This window comes from Onychomys torridus, chromosome 14 (assembly GCF_903995425.1).
Source record: "Onychomys torridus chromosome 14, mOncTor1.1, whole genome shotgun sequence".
Lineage (NCBI taxonomy): Eukaryota > Metazoa > Chordata > Mammalia > Rodentia > Cricetidae > Onychomys > Onychomys torridus.
Genome location: NC_050456.1, coordinates 38,269,261 through 38,290,187, shown reverse-complemented (window position 1 = coordinate 38,290,187; position 20,927 = coordinate 38,269,261). Strand labels below are relative to the sequence as shown.

At 45.0% G+C, this 20,927-nt stretch overlaps 1 protein-coding gene across 6 annotated transcripts in view; it reads left to right on the top strand.

Annotated features, from left to right (window-relative positions):
• Cdkl1 (cyclin dependent kinase like 1) overlaps positions 1-20,927 on the top strand; it is a 48,725-nt gene that overhangs the window by 22,645 nt on the left and 5,153 nt on the right. For 4 of the 6 annotated variants that reach the window (XM_036206000.1, XM_036206001.1, XM_036206002.1 and 1 more), the window contains 7 exons: positions 730-851; positions 8,679-8,751; positions 11,618-11,708; positions 12,212-12,412; positions 14,522-14,604; positions 17,750-17,806; positions 20,368-20,559. In XM_036206000.1, the coding sequence (XP_036061893.1) occupies positions 730-851; positions 8,679-8,751; positions 11,618-11,708; positions 12,212-12,412; positions 14,522-14,604; positions 17,750-17,806; positions 20,368-20,559 (819 nt within the window). The remainder of the gene's footprint in view (positions 1-729; positions 852-8,678; positions 8,752-11,617; positions 11,709-12,211; positions 12,413-14,521; positions 14,605-17,749; positions 17,807-20,367; positions 20,560-20,927) is intronic. The other 2 variants (XM_036206003.1, XM_036206004.1) reach the window with 2 other exon arrangements.

The following is a 20,927-nucleotide window of genomic DNA, read 5'->3' as shown; positions in this document are numbered from 1 at the left end:
AGGCAGACATAGGTAGATCTCTGTGAGTTGGAGGCCAGCCTGGTTTAGATAGTGAGTTCCAGGGAAACTAGAGCTACATAATAGAGAGACCCTGTCTCAGAAAGAAAGGAGGAAAGGAAGGAAGGAAGGGAGAAAGGAAGAAAGAAAGAAAGAAAGAAAGAAAGAAAGAAAGAAAGAAAGAAAGAAAGAAAGAAAGAAAGAAAGAAAGAAAGACGGAAGGAAGGAAGGGGTTGCTACCGGATTTATCTATTCTGTGTGTAGGTATCCATGAAACCAGAGACCATTAAACAACTAAGTGAACATAGTTACTAATCACGTATTAGTAATTACTAATTATTTAGTACTATGAGAGTATGAGCCCTCTGGGGATTCTGACCCAGGGGCTTAGAGGCGGTCTGGGAGAACTCCTCAGAAGAGACACTGAACTAGAGTCTGCCTTGAAGGCTGAGCTTGTATTACCTCAACACACCTCAGCATTCCCTTTCTTAGCCGGGCTTCTCAGATCTCTTTGCTTTCACAAACCACCTGGCCCCTCATCACACTTTACTTCTAAGTCACTGAGAAACAGTCCACACACCTGATTACAGCCTCCTTCCCCACAGAGAATGAAACTCCTGAAGGGAAACAGCTGGATTTTCACTGGCTGGAACTCAGAGAAAGATGCTCACCGCTCAGATAGAGACACTCACTGCCACGCAGATTTACCTCCGTGCCTCTTGTCCTCCACAGCAACTCAAGCATCCCAACCTCGTCAACCTCCTGGAGGTCTTCCGGAGGAAGCGGAGGCTCCACCTGGTGTTCGAGTATTGCGACCACACGGTGCTTCATGAGCTGGATAGATACCAGAGAGGGTGAGTGGCCGGCCCATGCCTTACCGCAGGAACAGACAAAACAAAGCTCACAGATTCACCAGGGGAAAGCAGGTGCCGGGACTTTTTTTTTTTTTAAGGCAATGTAAGAAGCTATGCATGGTGGTTCATGTGTGGAACTGGGAGACTGAAACAAGACAATTGAGGAGTTGAGGCCTCCCTGGGCTGTAAACCCTGCCTCAAAAACAAACAAGCAAAAAACAAACAAGTGAACAAAAGTAATGATCACCATGTCTCTGATGCTGAGTTAACAGTTGAGAAATTTTTTAAAAATGTGAAATGAGTTATAATGTCATTTCCGTGAAGAACCCATGAGTAACGTAACAACCATGAGGAACAAGCCATGGCTTCTTGGGTTCATGTCTCTGCATTGAAGTTGCCAAGGCCTCTCAGAAAGAAACGAGAGGAAGATAGTTGATACTCTGCATCCAGCTAGGGAAGCATAGTGGCTTGGACTTTGGAAGAAAGCATTTCTAAAGTATGGTGACATAACGCCTGTGATTCCAGCTCTTGGGAGGCTCAGGCAGGGGGATCACCAGTCGGAGGCGAGCCTGGGCTACACAGCAAGACTTTACTTCAAAATGCATACATGGATAAATAAATAAATAAGAAAAAAAGTACAAAAGTAATGGCCAAGAGGAAGTTTGAGGCTAAAGCCTAAAGCAATCTAAGCCTTTGGCTTCCTGCATTAGTCAGGATTTCTTTGGTACAAGTGACAGAAACTCAGCTTGAGGCGAGCGCCAGCAGGGAGCCCAGGTGTCCGTGGCAGGGTGGGCGGGACTGGTGTGTGTGGTACAGGACAGAAAGAACCAGGAAAGGCAAAGTGTGGGCTAGAGCGCGGCCACGGCTTATGTAAGCACTCACAGTCTTTCCAGGAGAAGGAAACTTCTGGAAGAGGAAACGGCACATAAGATCCATCGAATTTCTGATTGGCCGGCAGGGATGGTCCGACTATCCCTGAAGCCATTCGCTGGGGCTGGAAGGAGAGAGAGAACAATCATCAGGAGGTCATGGGAGTTATAATTTATAACGAGTCAAGATCAAAAAAAGGCTTCACGGTAGAGGCGATATGCAGTTTGAAATGGGGAGAATTTAGAGACGTTGGGAAGGGAAGGTTAAAATGGCTTGTGGCTTGGTGATGTCCATGAAGCAGGCTGTCTGTCATGTTCTAGAATGTTAGAGCCAAGAAGACAGGTACTGCCCTTCAGAGAGTCATCAGCGCAGAGAAATGATGGATGAAAACAAGAGAACGTTTCCTGTGCTGCTCTCTGCTCTTTCAGGAGCTTGCAAGTAATGCTCAGTGAAACCGTACTTGTGTGGTTGCTCCTGCTGGGTGGTGCAATGGAGACCCTGCAGGCAATGTGGCTATTCATGGCTGGCCTGTTTTCCTCTGTTCTTATAACCGTAATCAACACAGAACCTCAAATGGTATCTAATCTCTCCATGTAACAAGCAGGTCATTAATCATGCACCAGAAAGCAGCTAGCTGGGGGTCCCCTGATCTAATCCAGGCCTTTCACTGTCTACACAAGGGCAGCGACAAGTCCCACATGTTCCTGACTTGATAGCCAAGACTGCCTCCTCCTTTTCGATGCCCGCCACAGCCAAGCCTATTATACCTCTGCTTCTGATCGCCTGCCTGAATCAGGACACCCTTGACCTACCTCATCCCTGGATTTGAATCCTGTACTCCAAACAAGAGAAACCCTGGGGAACATTCACTCACATTTGACACTTTATTACAAATATATACATATATCACAACGGAGACAGATGAACAGACAAATAGGGTAAAGTAGGAGAGAAGGTATGTGGAATCCCCACCCTCTGTAGATGTTCCACACTCTAGGAAGACCCACAAGTTCAGCTCTCTGCAGGCTCTGCAAACCCCGACCTTTCAGGTGCTTACAGGACTCCACTGAGTAGGCATGGTTGCTAAGTGACTGCATGGGGAACCCAGCAAGACCTGTCTGTCGAGATTCCTCTTGGCTTATCTGTGATACATTCATTCTTCCAGAATAGGGGCAGGGCCCTGGGGAGGAGGAGGGTGAAGAGCTGCTGAGATGCCTTCTTCATGACCATCTCTATCTCTAAGACAGAAATGGAGGAGAGGGATATGAGTTTTTATGACCTGCCTTCAGGAAGGCATGGTAGATTAAACTCTGCAGATAGTTGGGGCTAGAAAAGTGTGCGTGTGTGTGTGTGTGTGTGTGTGTGTGTGTGTGTGTGTATGCACACATACTTGCGCACATTAGACTTTTTGACACTGTTACAAATGCCTGAGAGAAACAGTTGTTTAGGAAGACGTATTTGGGTTCAGCATTTCAGAGCTTTGGTTCATCATTGCTGGCTCTATGGTTTGGGGCCTGAAGCAATACAGATGATGGGGAGGTTGTGATATGGCAAAGCTGCTTGTCTCAACCTGGAAACAGACAGGAGTACCAGGAAGGGGTCAACATTCACCCTTCAAGGCATGCCCCCACCCACTTACTTCCTTCAAAGGAGGCCCGATTTTCTATAATTCTGCTCTCCCCCCAACAGTCTATTCAAAATTTGAACCCAGTCGGGGAGGAGCAAGAAAACTTTAAGTAAAATAACTGCTGGCCTTTTTAAATTTGATTAAAGACATTTTACCTACTGAGAAGGCTCTCTCCAGAAGTGGGTGTGGATGCAGCCACACTGTCACAGCGTGGTGACAAAGCAGAAACCTGCTTTCCCTCACCCCAACTCTAGACTCCTCATAAAGATTGTAAACTGATTTTTTTCCCCCATAAATCGCCTAGCACTAAGCCAGCAGACAAGATGTTCACAAAATGAAAAGATCACTACTCTGGTTTTATGCATCGGGCTGGGTCATTCACTTAGTGTTCACCTTGTTGCGGTGCCATGGCTACTGTCCTGGTGTGCTGACAAAGGCCTTGTCTTAAGGCTGGAGACCATGGCCACAGCAGCCATGTGGCCAGTTGCTTTGCAGAGAAAGTACCGCATGGCCTGTCTTCTGGGACGAGTTCTCTGCTCTGCTAAGACACTTTCATATGTGTTTTGTAGACATTGGAATGTAATCTTTAGACCTATTATTAACACAAATCGTTACACTAGGCTACATTATTTCTAACCATTCTTCTATCCCTGAGAATCAAGAAGTTTTCAGCATTTGGTCTGATTAATAATTCTACTGTAAATTTTTCCTACAAATAGGGTTTTCTTTTTCCTTGCTTTCCCTTTAGAAGGTTCTGACACTAGGGCTTTCTGGTACACATTTCCCCAAACTGAACAAATTACCTTTACCACCCAGGATACGAACTGATATGTATTTTTCCTTATAATCATTCTGACTCCAGTTCTATTATTAAACTATTTTATGTGTGAAGTCTATCAAATGTATATGAAAGGAATAATCATGACCCTATCCAAACTCTTCTAGAAAACATAAAAGAAACATTTCCCAAGTTATTTTGAGTCCACTCTATTCTGATGCAAAAATCAAAGGTGTTTCAAATTAAAAAAAAAAAAAAAGTGGTGTTTCTCATAGACCCAGGTGAAAAATTCCTACAAAGATTATTAGCAGATAATGTAATGTAAGAGATAGCATATTATATTTTTAGGTATTATAGGCTTCCTGTATTTGTTTGTTTGTTTGTTTGTTTATTTATTATGTATACAGTATTCTGTCTGCATGTGTCCCTGCAGGCCAGAAGAGGGCGCCAGATCTCGTTATAAGTGGTTGTGAGCCACCATGTGGTTGCTGGGAATTGAACTCAGGACCTCTGGAAGAGCAGTTGGTGCTCTTAACCACTGAGCCATCTCTCCAGCCCGGCTTCCTGTTTTTAAACATAATTATTTTATGTGTATGAGGATCTTGCCTGCATGTCCATCTGTGTGCTATGTGAATGCTCTGTGTCCTCAGAAGGCAGAAGAGGTTGTCCATCTGCTGGAACTGGAGCTATGGATGGTTATGAACCATCATGTAGGTGCTGGGAGCTGAACCTGGGACCTCTGCAAGAACAAGTGTTCTTAACCTCTAACTGTCTCTCCAGCCGCTGCAGGCTCCCAATTTTGAGAGATGAAGGTTTAGTTTTCTTAAATCATTATCCCCTCTGCTTTCCTACCCCAATTCTCTAAATACTTACATTTTTAATATTAACTGACTATATATATTAGACCATTATACCATACCATAGCTTCATAGTGTATTTTTGTTACTTTTTGAGACAGAGTATCCCTATCGAGCTCTGGCTGTCTTGGAACTCACTATATAATAAACCAGGCTGGCTTGGCCTTGAACTCACAGAGATCTACCTGCTTCTGCCCCCAAAGTGCTGGGATTAAAGGTGTGTTCCATTGTACTGGCTTTCTTATTGCATTTTCCTCAAATTAATATCTGCTTTGCCCTTTAAATTTGCTTAACATTCTATAACCCTATTGATAATTTCCCCCACTTTTAAAATAGCCTCTACACTTTTCTGCGGGGCACTCACATCCGATTCCATTAGTTCCTATTCATGTAGTTATTATTTCTTGGCGGCACCCTGCCTTCAGTCCCCTGTGTTGAGGCTGTCCAGCTGTCCTCCTGGGACCCCCTTTTGCTACCCTCTAACAGCTCCCCCCGAATTTCTCTGCAGTTGAATTCCTTACTTCCTGGATCTCCCGTCGTCCTCTTTCTGGGTTTACTTAGTCATGTTATTCCAGTCTGGACTGGTTGCCTTTCTTGCCTGGAAGGCAGTTAGGCATTGCCTCCCTTCACCACCCTCCAGGCCTTCCCTCTACCTCCCTTTTGTAATGAGTCTCCAGTCTCACCATCTCATCTAACTTCTAGTTCCATCTCCTTTTTGAAGGAGTGAAGCTTCAGAGCCTCCTAACAAAGCCTTATGAGAGGTACCAGGGAAGAAAGAGGAGGCTGAGATTATCCTGGTGTCTTTTTTTGTTTGTTAGCTTTTGGGGTTATTTTTGCTTGGTTTTTGTTGTTGTTATTTTGTTTTTTGTTTTATTTTGTTTTTGTTTGTTTGTTTGTTTTTTTCAAGACAGGGTTTCTCTCTGTAGTTTTGGAGCCTGTCCTGGAACCCACTCTATAGCCCAGGCTGGCCTCAAACTCACAGAGATCCGCCTGCCTCTGCCTCCCGAGTGCTGGGATTCAAGGCATGTGCCACCACCGCCCATCTCTCTCTTATTTTCTTCTATTGTATTCTGGGGAGAATTTGAACCCAGGGCTTTGCACATGCTAGGTAATTGCTTTACCACTAAGGTATATTCTTAGCCATTGTTCCTTTCTGTTTCTAGGGCACAACAACTTCCCTTGTCCTGTAAGGATATAATAATTTTAAAATGTTCTCCATAGGATTTTTGTTTGTTTGTTTTAGTCACTCTCTTTTGCTAACCTTTTTGTTGATGTCTTTATTTTGTTTTTTAGTTTTGTTTTTTAGTTTAGTTTTGTTTTTGAGGCAGAGTTTTGCTATGTAGCCCAGGCTGGCCTTGAATTTGAGACCCTCCTGGCTCAGCTTTCTGAGTACTGGCATCACAAGTGTGAGAACCACTATTGGTTCAGTCTCTGATTTTATTAGAAGCTGTCCCTGGGCATCTTATAATCTCTGATTCTGCTCATAGGAAGAGCTGAGAACTATTGGAAGGCCCAAGCCTCACTGTGCAGTTAGCTATCTGCCCAAGCCACCTGCTGGGATTCCACATCAGAATCTTCAGATCTTTGCCCCTGAGCGTGCCCTCAGTCCAACTGCCAGCTGCCTCCCAGCCTGAGGAGGGTGGGCTCAGTCTCAGCACTCACTAGTTGGCGTGTGCAGTTGGAGAAATGGCCCAGTGCTTAAGAACACTTGCCAATCTTTCAGAGGACCAGTGTTCTAGTCACAGTACTCACATTGGGCAATTCACAATCACCTGTAACTACAGCTCCTGGCCTACACACACACACACACACACACACACACACACACACACACACACACACTCTTCCAGCTCCATCCCAACACCTCAGAATATATTCTGTTTTTCTTCCTGCTTGTTTCTTCCCCAACAGTGAAAACCTGTCTCTTGACATCATCTCACAGTGCTTTCACTAAAAGGGATCTTAGTATCTGAGGCTCCCATCCTGCAGAAAAATGGAATGATAAGAGAATGAAGCCACACAGTGCCCCTGTGTGGTTCTAACTGTTTCTACCCTGAGAATTGTTTGATAGTGTGCTCAGCGTTAGAGCACTATTAATGAAATAATATTATGAATCACTCGGAAACACTCCTTTTGCATATCTTATTTTGGGAAGTATCTTTGGAGACTGAAGTTTCTTTATGTTAAAAGGTCATTGAATAAGCACAGTACATTTTTCCAAACAAGAGACGGATGCTGGGGAGCCTTTGAAGTCCACTTCTTACTTGTATTTTTCAAGGCCACTTTTCCTGATAGGTGCGTTTTTCCTGGTGTTTGTGCCTGCATGTCACTAGAACAAGGAAGAGGATTTGGTGAAAAGCTATCTCAAGCCTGGAAACAATCCTAATCCAAAAACATCCCGGCCCTTCTTCCTGGAGGTGGTCTCCTCATTTCCGGCATGCTGTCCTTGTGTCTGCTCAAGCATCCTTTGATTTGCCTGAAAGGATTTCCTGCACATCTGGTCTGTGACAACAGTGGTCTTGTGGCCTCTCCAGGGGCTAGAAGTGACTGTCTATGGTCACCTTTAGTGCTACATGCATTTCCTCCCTGGTCTTCAGAGTCATGTTGGCTGAGAGCCATAACATTTCATTTTCGATCCTTACAAATAATAAGTCCGGCATGTGTGTGTCCCGGGGTGGTCCCCCAAAATAAGCAAATCTCTTTCTAACCGCTCCTGCCCCATACTTAAAATGCTTCTTTCCCAACGAGATGTCTTTTTCCAGTTCACACACAGCATCTGTCAGGGTTCCAGGCCACCGTGGTTAAATTGGCCACGAGTCGGTGAGGATGGGTTGGGGAAAGCAGCACAGGAGATGTTGTGATGGAGAAAAGAGCAGAAAGAGGTGAGGAGGATGCAGCTGGCGAGCAGAGAGATGCAGTGTGGGGCAGGGGACACAATGCTTTGCTGCGTTTGTAGCTATTTTGAACTTTAGCTATATGGTATGCAACATAAACCTCTTCGCTGTCTCAGAAAAATCTCATTCTTCTCCCTTCAAAGAAAACAAACAAACAAGTAACCCAGGCATCTGGAGACATTGCACAAGAAGTCTTGCTTCAGGACCACCGTCTAGGGCAACCCGAGCAAAGACATAACATTGTCCTTTGTGCCATATATTAACTAGCTTCACAGCAGTAAGGTCCTTATTACAGAAATGGGGCTTGGTGGCCCATGCCTGTAATCCCAGCACTTGGAGGCTAACACAGGATGAGCCGGAGTTTTAGGTCAGTTGGGGCCACTGTAGCAAAGACCATGCTTCAACCCTCTCTTAAAAAACAAAACCAAACAAGAAAGAAACTGAGAAGGACTTAAATTGCAGGCAGTCCCAGGATATAAATACTTGTGGAAATCCCTGTGGATTTTCATGATTCTTCCCTGTAAAAATCCCATGTTTGTATTTTTATTAACTTGATTTCCCTACAATTCAGCAGTGTGCTGGCCACACATTATTAACACTCTGGACTTGTGGACTGGAGGATTCTGTGTCTCCAGAGGATTCTGTGTCTCCAGAGGATTCTGTGTCTCCAGAGGATTCTGTGTCTCCTGGGATTTTTTTTTTTCAGTACCAAAGCCCGCCCTGGTTTGGATTGGGGTTTCTTAAGCTGAATTCCATGGCTAGAGTGAAGAATGTGTTTGTGCTGTGTTTTGTTTTTATTAGGGTACCAGAACATCTCATGAAGAGCATAACTTGGCAGACACTGCAGGCTGTAAATTTCTGCCATAAACACAACGTAAGTCTCATGATCTTCTTTGAAAACTTAGGCAGCTTTCCTTAAGCCAAGGTTGAGCCTTGTTCAAAGTTCATATCACACTTTTGTGGGTATAATAAGCCTGGCCAGGGTAAGAGACTGAAGTTCCCAACTTAGTTATTCCTTTGTATGCAGATCTTATGACACATACATTTTAAAAAACCATGTAGGGGCTAGAGAGATGGCTCAGTGGTTAAGAGCATTGGCTGCTCTTCCAGAGGACCTTGGTTCAATTCCCATCACCCACATGGTGGCTCACAACTGTCTGTAACTCCAGTTCCAGGGGATCTGACACCTTCACACCAATGCAAATAAAGTTAAATAACTTATTTAAAAAAACATTTCAGGAAATCAGTCATATTTTTTTTAAACTTGTAAATGTGAGGTAGAAAGAACATCTTACTTAGAGGGTCTGTATTGGATAGGTTTTCCCAAAAGGCTTTGAAATCGGGAGCGGCACCCCCAGATGCCTCATGCCCGGTCAGCTGCAATTGCGTGGGTGGAGTCCCAAGCGCAGAGTTCATGTGCTAGTGTCTGTCTTGGTGAGATAAGAGTGCTAAAGAGGGCCTCTGGTTCTCCTTGCCACAGCTGGGCTGGAGGGAGTCACAGCCGGAGGCTGCCCAGATGACATGGCTTCATAGATGCTGAAAAATCTGCTGCCCTCTCCCACTGCACACAGCATGCCCACTTCCTGCATGTGGAAGCCAGCTTGTATGGTAGAGTGCTTGCCCAGGATCGATGAAGCCTTGGGTTTGATCCCCAGCCCTGCAATCAGGCAACTTGCCCATTAATCAATATAGCAAAAAGGAAAGAAAAAAAAAATCAGATTCCAACAGCTAAAAACAAACAAAATCCGAGACAGTCAGTTTAGAGTTTCATTCTAGCTGTTGAGTACGACTGGACAGCAGCTCTCTGTCATCCCAACTGCCAGGTCACCCGAGCCTGAGGGGTTAAATCCCCTACGAGTCTGCCCAAGTTTCTTCAGAAGCTGCTTTTCAAGAAGAAAATATGAGACCAGCTATTATTTTGCTTTCATTAGCCGAAGCCTGGAATCTTTGTCAGAGCTGGGGTGGAACTCCATGGTAGACCTCTTGCCTAGCATGCACGAGGCCTGGGGTTTGACTCCTAACACTTGGAAAAAAAACAAAAAAAAAAAGCACTAGTTTACAGCAGAAGGCATGGACCCTTCACATGTCTAGTCATTATCGGTGGGTAGCACTTTCCCAACAATCAAGTTTCAGCATGGGGGGGTGGGGTGGGGGAGGTACAGAGGGGGGGGGGAGGGGAGAACGAGACAGCCAGCTCTCCAGCCAGCCCTGGTGGGGAAGATCTGAGGCAGGGAAAAACAAAATAGAACACATACCACAGCTCTCTGGAGAGCCCCAGCCTCTGTCATGTGCTGGGGGTGGCGGTGGGGGTGGGGTGCGGAGAAGGGAGGGTGCAGAGGCTCGTAAAAGAATTCCGGAACAGAGTGAGAGCACATTCTTGTTTCTGAGTCCCTCTGCCCATCTGTCATCATGATATTCACGGGAGGACCTATTTATAGCAACTTGTAAGATGACTGGGAAGGACTTCGGCCCCAGAGCCGTCGATCACTGAGACGCAGCAGATCGGTTATAGCATGACTGAACCCTCCCCCAACCCTTCCAGGCTGAAAACGCTGGTGGGAAGAGACTGATGCTGCTCTCTCACCCCCAGCATCCTTTGCAGTGGGAACTGCCGGGCCCATGAGGAACCTCTGTCCTCCTTTCAGATTCTAGAAAGTCAAGGATAACCCCAAGGGTTTCAGGCTTCAGGCCAACAGTCTCTCGGATGGCAGAAAAAAGATCCAACATTTCCCAGCAGAGAGGAAAACCCTTGGAAAGGGGGAAGATCACTAGGAACTCGGAGGAATATTTTGTCCCAGCTTAATTTTTAAATGTAATTGTTGGTTAAAAAGCTGTTGACGGAAGAGGTTTGTTTACTTAAATTTTTTTTTTTTTTTTTTTTTTTTTTGTCAAAGAAATTGTCATTTAATAAGAAAGTCCTGCAAGGTTTCTCAAGCGTTCCTCTGCGTGGCTTCGCCCGGTTAAAGAATGCAGCTATATACCAGGTTATGAGGGTACGCCCGCCCGCCCGCCCGCAGGAGCCGCTGGCTGAGCACTGGACGTGCCCTGCCGTGGGACAGAGCTGACATCTAGCGACTCACCCCAGAGGGTGAGGCTGCAGCCTGCTCTTGTTTATCTCTCCGGGACAAATGTCAGAGCTGGAAGGGAGATCTCCTGGCAACCAGGAGCTTCCCGCCCTCTCTTGCCCAGCCTTATCTCAGCAGGCCCAGGGCTTGTCCTGTTTACCCAGCAGGCCGGTTCAGTGGCCCCGGCTTGTGCATCCATCTGTAGCCCCGGAGCAGGCTGCGGACCTCAGGACCTTTCAACCCTTTCCCCTTACCTGCTGCCGTCAGGTTAAATACGAAGATCCCTTTCCTAACATATACTGTATGAGATTTACTTACATTACTTGGGCTGGAGTAGGTGTAGGTCAGTAGTGGAGTGCATGGATAAGGTCCCGGATTGGTCTCCAGCACTGAAAAAAAAGTCATTTATCTGGCATTCAAAGGTGACTAGCTGAGTCTCACCACTCTAGTTTCATTCACCCTGTCGCACTTCTTGGTCTTTGGGGCGCTTCAGGGATCTGAAATGATTCTGTCTATAGGTATGGAACTAACTTCAGTCTGTGGTTTTCGTTATCCAACAGGCTAATGAAAGATTACAGTGATGTATCCATTACCTGCTAAGTGTTCCTGCCCTTTACTCACGCGATATTACAGCTGCTCCTTCATAACACGTTTGTTTTGTCTTTTTCTCACCAGTGCATACACAGAGACGTAAAGCCAGAGAACATTCTCATCACGAAACACTCAGTCATTAAGCTCTGTGACTTTGGGTTTGCACGGCTTCTCAGTGAGTACTGCCGCTGTCTTCCGGGTCCAAGAAACGTTCTACGATAGCTGGTCTAGACACTACGGAAAGCTGGTTCTTAGATTCTGCATAGGAAACAATCTTGCTATAAATTACAGTTCCTGCAGAATTGTGTGATGCAATGTAACTTGAAAAATGTATAAACCTGCAATAGTGTAGATGTGCGGGTTATATGTAAACTGTACCGCGGTAATTATTATAAGGCATGCTAATCTCCTGATTTCTACCCTTACCCTCCTGAAATAACACTTTCCAGAAGTAATACTTTAAATGCACGGTTTTTAATCTTGGCTGCAGATTAACCCCCAAGAAACTTTAAAAACTGCAACCTTGGGCCCTCTCCAAGTATTCTGTTTAGTTGGATTGGGATGAAGCATTAGTAATTTAAAAATTCCTATGGCCGAGTGATTTTTAACCAGCAGCTTGCATTGAGAACTGATTCCGGGCTTCCACTATTCTGTGTTCCATGTTTCTTCACTGGCCAGCTGGACCAGGTGACTACTACACAGACTATGTGGCCACCAGGTGGTACCGCTCACCTGAGCTGCTGGTGGGGGACACACAATATGGTCCCCCAGTAGATGTTTGGGCAATTGGCTGCGTCTTTGCTGAGCTGCTGTCCGGAGTGCCTCTGTGGCCAGGAAAATCAGATGTGGATCAGCTCTATCTGATAAGGAAAACCCTGGGTAAGTGGCATTTCTGTCCTGGCTTTTAGAGAACTGGATAGCTTTTCCCATGACAGCGCCACATTCCCAGCTCACCAGACCCTAGGGAGCTTCTTGGGAGCCTCACTGAAATGGCTCCATTAAAAGTGTCTATGGTTCACTGGGCGGTGGTGGTGCACGCCTTTAATCCCAGCACTCGGGAGGCAGAGGCAGGAGGATCTCTGTGAGTTCGAGGCCAGCCTGGGCTACCAAGTGAGTTCCAGGAAAGGCGCAAAGCTACACAGAGAAAGCCTGTCTCCAAAAACAAACAAAAAAAAAAGTGTCTATGGTTTATGTAAATAATGATCATGAATGGTTATTGAGAATTTGCTAGTTGTCCAGAAGATAAAGACTTACGTCTTGAGTTTAGATTGGATCCAGTTAACTTCTAAAAGCATTACCACGGTGACGGAAACACTGCCAGCCTTAGAACGCTTTCGTGGCCGATTTCATTTACAAGCTGAATAGCCCTCATCCAGAGTGCTTGGGGCTAGAAGTGTTTATGACTTCGGAGATTTGGATGAGGTCTCTTAGGGATGGGACCCAAGTCTAAACACAAAACGCATCTATGTTTCATTGACGTGTTATCCTCATATCCTGAGGGTCATTTTATATCATCATTTCAGTGTGCCCGTGTTTTGACTGTGACTCGTCGCCTGTGCAGTTTTCTACTTGTAGAATCGTGTTGGTGCTCAGTTTCAGATTTTTAAGTTAGGGATGCCAAACCTGTATTAGGATGTGGTGATTCACTTAGATGTCCTTGACTGCAGCCTGCCTGACCAGTTTTGGATTATTCAGATTTTGCAGAAGAAGAAGCTCCTCGGCCTCCTAAGCGGCAAGAAGAAAGGCTGGCTCTTCTCACGCCATTTTTATTTTCGTTTTTTTTCTTGCTTTTCCTCTAGCATTAAGGGGGATGGCAAGGAGAGAAGAAGGGAGGGAGGAAGAGAGGAAAAGAGGGACAGTTAAGAGCTCCACAAGCAATGACGGTTCTTTTCAAAACCCAGGGGTTAGACTCTAGTCGGCTAAGGAGCCTGATACAAAGCAGGATTTCTCTGCTCCATCCGTTTTTGTAGTCTCAACGATCACCATGCAACTTTGTCTTCCCCAGACACTGAAAGCTGCCTGGGAGTGAGGCTGTGGTTCCTATTGCTAACATCCTCACCAATGCCTTTGTGCATTGCAGCCTCCTTGAAGCTCAAGCAGGGCCACTCAGCCTTCCTTGGCTGTTGTCCCCAGTGGCCTTAGGGGACATGTCACTCCTGCCTTGGTGGGAGGGGCGGGGAGGGCACAGGGATATCTGTCTCCTCTATGGGTGCACATGTAATTCATTTTTAAAGCTAGAATGTAAGCTAAGGGGCTTCATTACAGCATTTTCAGACATCTGAGTCATCATCCTAGAGGCTATATTTTTGCTTGCTTGTCCGGAATAGAGGGAGGCTCTGATTTGAGCAAGAGGTAAAGTTGTAAAATGAGTAGCCCTGTGCAATGTGATGCTTTAGTTAGCTAAGAGCTGGGACCAGTTTGGGAACGGCACCACAGGCTCCTGGCTTCCCCTCCACTCTAGAAAGCGGCCATTTGTGCCCGAGGGAAGCACCTCATTCTGTTTTCTGAGCAGACGTCTTTCACAGTAATATGCCTAGGACTTTACATGAAGACACCGCCGGCTCATATGGCTGCCATGGCTACAGAATGAACTTCATTTATTGGGAGTCTAGTGTTTCATACTGTAAGTGCTTCTAAACAGTAGATGATAGAGTTTCCAATAGATCGCCAACTGGCAAAACAGTTGGTTCCAATTTGGAAATGGATGCCTTACAGACAGAAGACCTTCCATTAGCTCATCTGGTTGAGAGTCTTCAAATATACTGTAAGCTCATGAAGGGAAGAATCTTGCAGCCTTCAGTTTCTGTTCCTGACACACTGTCGCTGTAACACTCAGTGTAGACCATGCTGCATGGATGATTCTCCTGTTGGGAAAAGAACAGTGTAATCTTAGCAGCTGGAGGCACAGGTCCACAATGCCATGAAGGGCAAGCACAGCCCCATGTTTCCCAAACAATCCCACTTACTTCTGTTTCTTCTTGTCCAAAGGGGATCTCATTCCCAGGCACCAGCAAGTATTTAGCATGAATCAGTACTTCAGTGGGGTGAAAATTCCAGACCCTGAAGACATGGTGAGTAACTCATTTTGGATGTGGTTCTTTAGATCAGGCTAGCTAGGTTTTTAGTAGTTATTCACTTACTCCCCAGGGCTCAGCCCACATTGAAAGTTTTGTCTAAGAGTGACAAAGAAAATCGGAGCAAGCTTGTGAGCAAGGTCCTGGCCTCAGTTCAAACTTGGAAGGCCCTGGGAACAGTGTGAGCCAGCCAGAAAAGCAGAACCACCAGCTCTGGCTGCTCCAGTCCTTTATCGTTGACATCGATGAACACAGATCGCTCAGAGCCAATCCACTTTAAGCAAACCTAAACATTGACTCATCCAGTGAAAGCAGTCACATTCCCCCAGCATTGTCCAAATTCCCTACAAGTGTGTGTGCTTACTTCCCAGAACATGGAGCAAAACCATAAGGACCCCGTTCCCCTGCTGGATGGTTAATGTGGGCGAAACACGCCTTTAAAAAGGACTAAGACAATCTAAATGCTTATATCCCCCAACCCACTTTTAATAACTCATCCAGATGAAACCATTAGACAAAGGGGATGGAGGTGAAGCGTTCACATCATCACCTTTAAAATTTGGCAGGAGGTTAAATTACAGAAGATCTGTGCCAGAGTAGAGAGAATTAGTTCTGTGTTTATTCCCCTGGAAAAGTCTACAGCAGGTTGTAGATAAAGTGGTTATTGAACAGTATAATTTAAAATAATTCAAATAAATATTTAATAAAACATTTATATTAAATGCACATATAAATATAAAAAATATGGCAACCTCTGGGAAATCATGCAAATTGTTACTTTATTTTTTTTTTCCTTTGCTATAAGGTCTTAGTTTATAGCCAAGGCTAGCTTGTAAAAACATTCAATTCTTTATTTATGTATATGGGTGTTTTTGTCTGCATATATGTGTGTGTGCCACTTGCCTGCCTGGTGTCCATAAAGGGCATAAGAGGCAGCTGGATCCCCTGGAAGTGGAGTTACACATGGTCTTAAGCCACCATGTGGGTGCTGAGAATTAATCCTCAGTCTTCTGGAAAAGCAGCCAGCACACTTAACAGCTCAGCCATCTCTCTAACCATGGTTTTGAACTTTTGACTCCCCAACCTTATGATCCAATCCCTGAGGGTTGAGATTACAGGCATATGCCCTGGGAGACTATGTATGCAAACCCCATTACATTTCTTAAATAAATAGTTAAGAAAGGATATCTTTTTTTTTTTTTTTCTGTTTATTTTTGAGACAGCCCAGAGCGGCCTTAAACTCCTAAATCTCTTGCCTTTGCCTCTCAAGTATTGGGATTAGACATGTGCACTACCATGTCCAGTTTATAGTGGGTATCTCTTTGTAGAGAGATTTTTGGGTACCGTTTTCACACACACACACTCTTTTTTTTGCATTTTTGAAATGTCTTCTAGTGGGTCTGTATTACAATAAAAAGGTATATCATAACTTGGGGTGGCTGTTGCTCCGTGATAGAGTGCTTACCCAGCAGCCCCTAGTGGGTTCCTAGCACTGCAAAGAAATGAGTAATAATACAATTTCAGGGCACAAATAAGGTTTGTGCATCGAGTTTCCACTGTCTGAGAAAGGCACTTTCAGCTGGAAACCAACACTTCAGTTTCCAGATGGAAGTCCCTTTGGTCCCTTGCGGTGGCCTTCTGTCTCCGCCCCACCAGCAAAGAGTCCATCTCCCCACAGCATGCATCACCAGCCTTACCTGCTTTGGGGAAAGTGGGTCATGCTGGGAGGGAGGGGCGAGCACAGCACCTGGCTTATGGGAAGCGACCCACTGGCTCCCTTGTGACCTGGACATCCCCAGTTATGCACCAAATATCCCCTAGCAATTTCCTGGCTGATTGTCCGCTGGCGGAGCCCCAGAAACAGCCAGGGCTCTATAAACGTGACGCTCCTCTCCCGGTTCCCAGAGGTTGGTCCTGCAAGGGATTTCCTGTTGACAGAAACACAGGAAGCAGCAGCACACGGCTGTGCCGGTTGAACATCTGTGTCCTCTCCCTCTGCCGGGTCAGTAACCCTGCCTAGCAAGGCCTGCAGACTGCTGGGACTGGGGAACTGGTTCAGCAGGCTGGAGGGGCCTGGTGTATTACAGCTAGTGCAGGTCATCCTAGGCCAGCTCGGAGGGCTGATGTAGCAACGTCAGTCTGCCGCATGGCTTAGGTTAGAAAAATACACAGAAAGGGCTATTTAAGTGGTGCGGGCAAAAGCCACCCTCACAAGGGCTAGCTAATACAAGGGTAAGGTAGGATTTTCTTTTTCCCTCTTCTTAAATGGAGGCACTTCCTTTTTTGGTCATTAGCATGTGCGCAATTGAGAACTGTGTTGAGCCTGGCTCGGTCTAAAACAACCCTGCTCTGAAGCCCTGAACTACATGCAGCCCCAGCCCCACGCATTAGATGAGCCTGGCCAAGGGCTCCAGCCCTCAGCTCGCACTACCATATTCACGCTCACAATGCACCGTGGACATTGATTCTGTTCGGCTTCCATCTTCAGTCAGCCTTTGCAGCGAGACAGCTCCTTAACGTAGCTCCTCACAGCAGCCCCCCCCTTACAATGTTACTCCCAGCCAAGTGCACCAGCCTTAATAAGACGGAGGGAGATGAGAGCCTGCTGGGGAGACTCTTTAAATTGTGGGCTGGTCAGAGACACTTATGGCAGGCACTTATGGGCGGTAACAACAGTGTTTATTCCAGAAATCCAATGAGCATGAGTTCATCTGGGTTGGGATAAAATGAACTTTGAAGTTCCCTTTATGCAAATGTCAATAAATGCAATAGTTAATGCCAAAGTCATTGTCAGGAATGGCATTTTATACAAAGCGAAGAAAACAGGACGGGGGCGGGGGACGGACTACTAGCTTGGCCCATGCGTTGTCCTGCTCTTTGTCTTCACCCTCTTCCGTAGGTGTTTACTCACATGGCTACCTTATTCAGGCAGGGAAGGGAGTGATCAGGAAACAACTGGAAAATAGTCTTGGAAGTGAAGGGAGAGGAGGCTGGTGGACAATCACAAGGAGGTTATCATCTGTGGGAGGCAGAGCGGGAAAGGGTGAGCAGTGGAGGAGGATGCCAGGAAGGTCCATCGACTCAGAAGAAATTTAGCGTGAGGTAACTTCAATTAAAATGTATGCTGTATTCTTTTTGACAGGAAACCCTTGAGTTGAAATTTCCAAACATCTCCTACCCTGCCCTGGACTTCTTAAAGGTAAAATCCTGGCTTTCAAGAGACCCGGAAGCACACAGTTATCAGAATTAACTGTCAATTGATGAAATGTTTCTTTAAAATCTTTCTTTTGAAAACATCAGTTTTGGGATGGAGAGATGGCTGAATGGTTAAGAGCACTGACTGCTGTTCCAGAGGACCTGGGTTCAATTCCCAGCATCCACATGGCAGCTCACAACTGTCTGTAATTACAGTTCCAGGGGATCTGACACCCTCACACAGGCATACATACAGGAAAAACACCAATGTACATAAAATAGAGATAAATATTCATTTTAAATATTTTTTTAAAGAAAGAAAAACATCAATTTAAAAAACAGGTCTCATTCTATTATAGTGAAAATTTATGGCTTTTCACTTTAAATAAAAGTAAGATTCTGTTGGAATTCTAAGTTTACACAAAATGAAAATCTTAAGAGTGGTGTTTTACAAAAATCATACTTTCCTTAAAAAAAAAAAAAAAACCATTCATAGCTGCAGGATCCTTTAAATAACCAACTCATGGGATGGAAGGATGGCTAAGAGGTTAAAAGCACTGACTACTATTCCAGAATACCAGGGCTTAACTCTCAGCACCCACATGGGAGCTCACAACTGTTCCAGGGGTTCTGATGAAATGTTTCTTTAAAATCCTCATTTGAAAAGCATTCATTTTGGACTGGAGAGATGGCTTAGTGTTTACGAGCACAGACTGCTCTTCCAGAGGACCTGGGTTCAGTTCCCAGCATCCACATGGCAGCTCACAACTGTCTGTAATTACAGTTCCAGGGGATCTGACACCCTCACATAGACATACATGCAGGCAAAACACCAATGTACATAAAATAAAAATAAAAAAGTCATTAAAAATGTTCTAGTTCCAGGGGTTCAGATGCCCTTTTCTGGGTTCCATTGGCACTACACACATGTGGTACACAGACATACATGCAGGCAGGCATTCATACATATAAAATACAAATACATAAATCTTTAAATAGCCAAGCAGCAGTGGCACACACCTTTAATCCCAGCACTTGGGAGGCAAAGCCAGGAGGATCTCTGTGAGTTTGAGGCAAGGACAGGCACCGCACCAAAACTACACAGAGAAATCTTGTCTCAAAAAACCAAATAAATAAATAAATAATCTTTAAATAGTCAACTCCTGTATACATTTTAAAGTTGGTTTACATATATATTTTTAGAAATACAGCTTATGAAAAATATGGTACAACAATGTGCAATGTATAGCCAATTTCCCAATATTTCAAAAAGTAGTCCAAGTTTATTTATGCTATATATACATTCATGAAATTGTCCAAGGACAAATACAAAATTGAGACAGTTCTTTGGGGTATACAGCTGTGACTGCTTTCTGAGTATGAGCTCCATGGTCTGCTTAAGGGCAAAGAAGTAGCTAAGAATGATGTAATATAAAGGGCTTGTCTTTCCTTGGGTACATTCATGCTTGTAATGCACAGACTATTTCTAGACCTAATTATCAGAAAGGCTGGCAGATTCTAGAAAGGGGAATGGAAGAACTAGACTAGCAGAGACTGATGGCACTGTGAACTTTATTTCTGCCATGTATGAATCTGATTCAAGAATAAAATTACAAAATAGCTCAACAAATTAATTCCATTGGCCACTGAGCTGACCTCCAAAATCATGTACTCCCCCGTGGCAGGGCACCAAATGCCCCAAGAACATGAGGAGGAAACCCCTCCCAACATTTATCCCTTCTATTTCCTCCAGCTGAGTGTCTGGTGTTTCACAGAAAACTCATTTCTCACTTATGCTCAGGCTGAAAAAGGTTGATTTCATACAATTAGAGAATGAAATGGTGGTTACCAGAGGCAAAGAAGGGTAGGGAGGAAGAGGATGCAGATTCTGGGTAAAGGATGCCAACACAGTCAGGGGTATGTTCCAATGTGCTGTGGCACAGCAGGGCGACTGTAATATAATTTGTTGCATATTTTATGAAGAACCAAAGAAGAGTTAAGGCTCCTAACAGAGAAATGATAACTGTTTAAGGAAATGGAAATGCTAAGTATCTTGATTACACTTTTGTATGAGTGTATGTTATTATCACACAGTACCCCATCCATTTGTATAACTTTATATATCAATTAAAAATGGTGAAAATTGGGTTTGGGGATTTAGCTCAGTGGTAGAGCGCTTGCCTAGCAAGCGCAAGGCCCTGGGTTCGGTCCTCAGCTCCAGAAAAAAAGAAAATGGTGAAAATCAGTGTTGGAGAGGCTCAGTGGTTAAGAGTGCCTATCTTAAGAAGACTTGGGTTTGGTTCCCAGCACCAGTGAGTCACAACCAGCTGTAATTCCAGTTCCAGGGGATCCAATGCCTTCTTCTGACTTCTCTGAGCACCAGGCACACACGTGGTGTGCATCTGTACATACAGGCAAAATACTCATGCACATGAAGTTTAAATATCTAGGAAAGAATTTTAATATGGTAAAAATTAAAAATAAATGTGCTCAGTCTTTTCTAAAAAAGAAAATATAAGTTATTGCAACTACAAAGGAGTAAAAAGAGACTTTCTGCTCTTCCAGGGCTGCCTCCACATGGACCCTGCTGAGAGGCTGACATGTGAACAGCTGTTGCAGCATCCATATTTTGACAGCCTTCGAGAAGTTGGCGAGTTGACAAGGCAACATGACAAGTCAGTGAGGAAGACCCTGAGACAGAGTCGGAAGCACCTGACCGGGGTAAAGCTGGTGCACTGCTTTACAGAAACATCCAAGGTTACAGTTTCAACTGCTCTCACGCCTGTTGTCTGGTACTGAGTTGGAATCTAGGTTGAGGGACAAGTGTGGCTTGCGGCCCCAGCAGCCTCAGTCCAGAAGTAGGAGACGGGTCATCTGAATTATCAACCAGGGCCTCAGAGACATTTGCTCCTTTAGGCCCTTTCCTGAATCATAAAGTTATCCTTGCCATACTGTTCCTGATGCTGCTAAGAGCCAAGCTGTCTGATGTGCCAACGTAGGTGGCAGGCGGGTGGGTCCATCATTGTGCATTCAGCCGAACACGTTTCTCATACTTTGGAGAATGCAATCAGACCTTTGACATACGACCTCCAGCATCAACATTGCAGGTTTCTCCCAAAATGGAA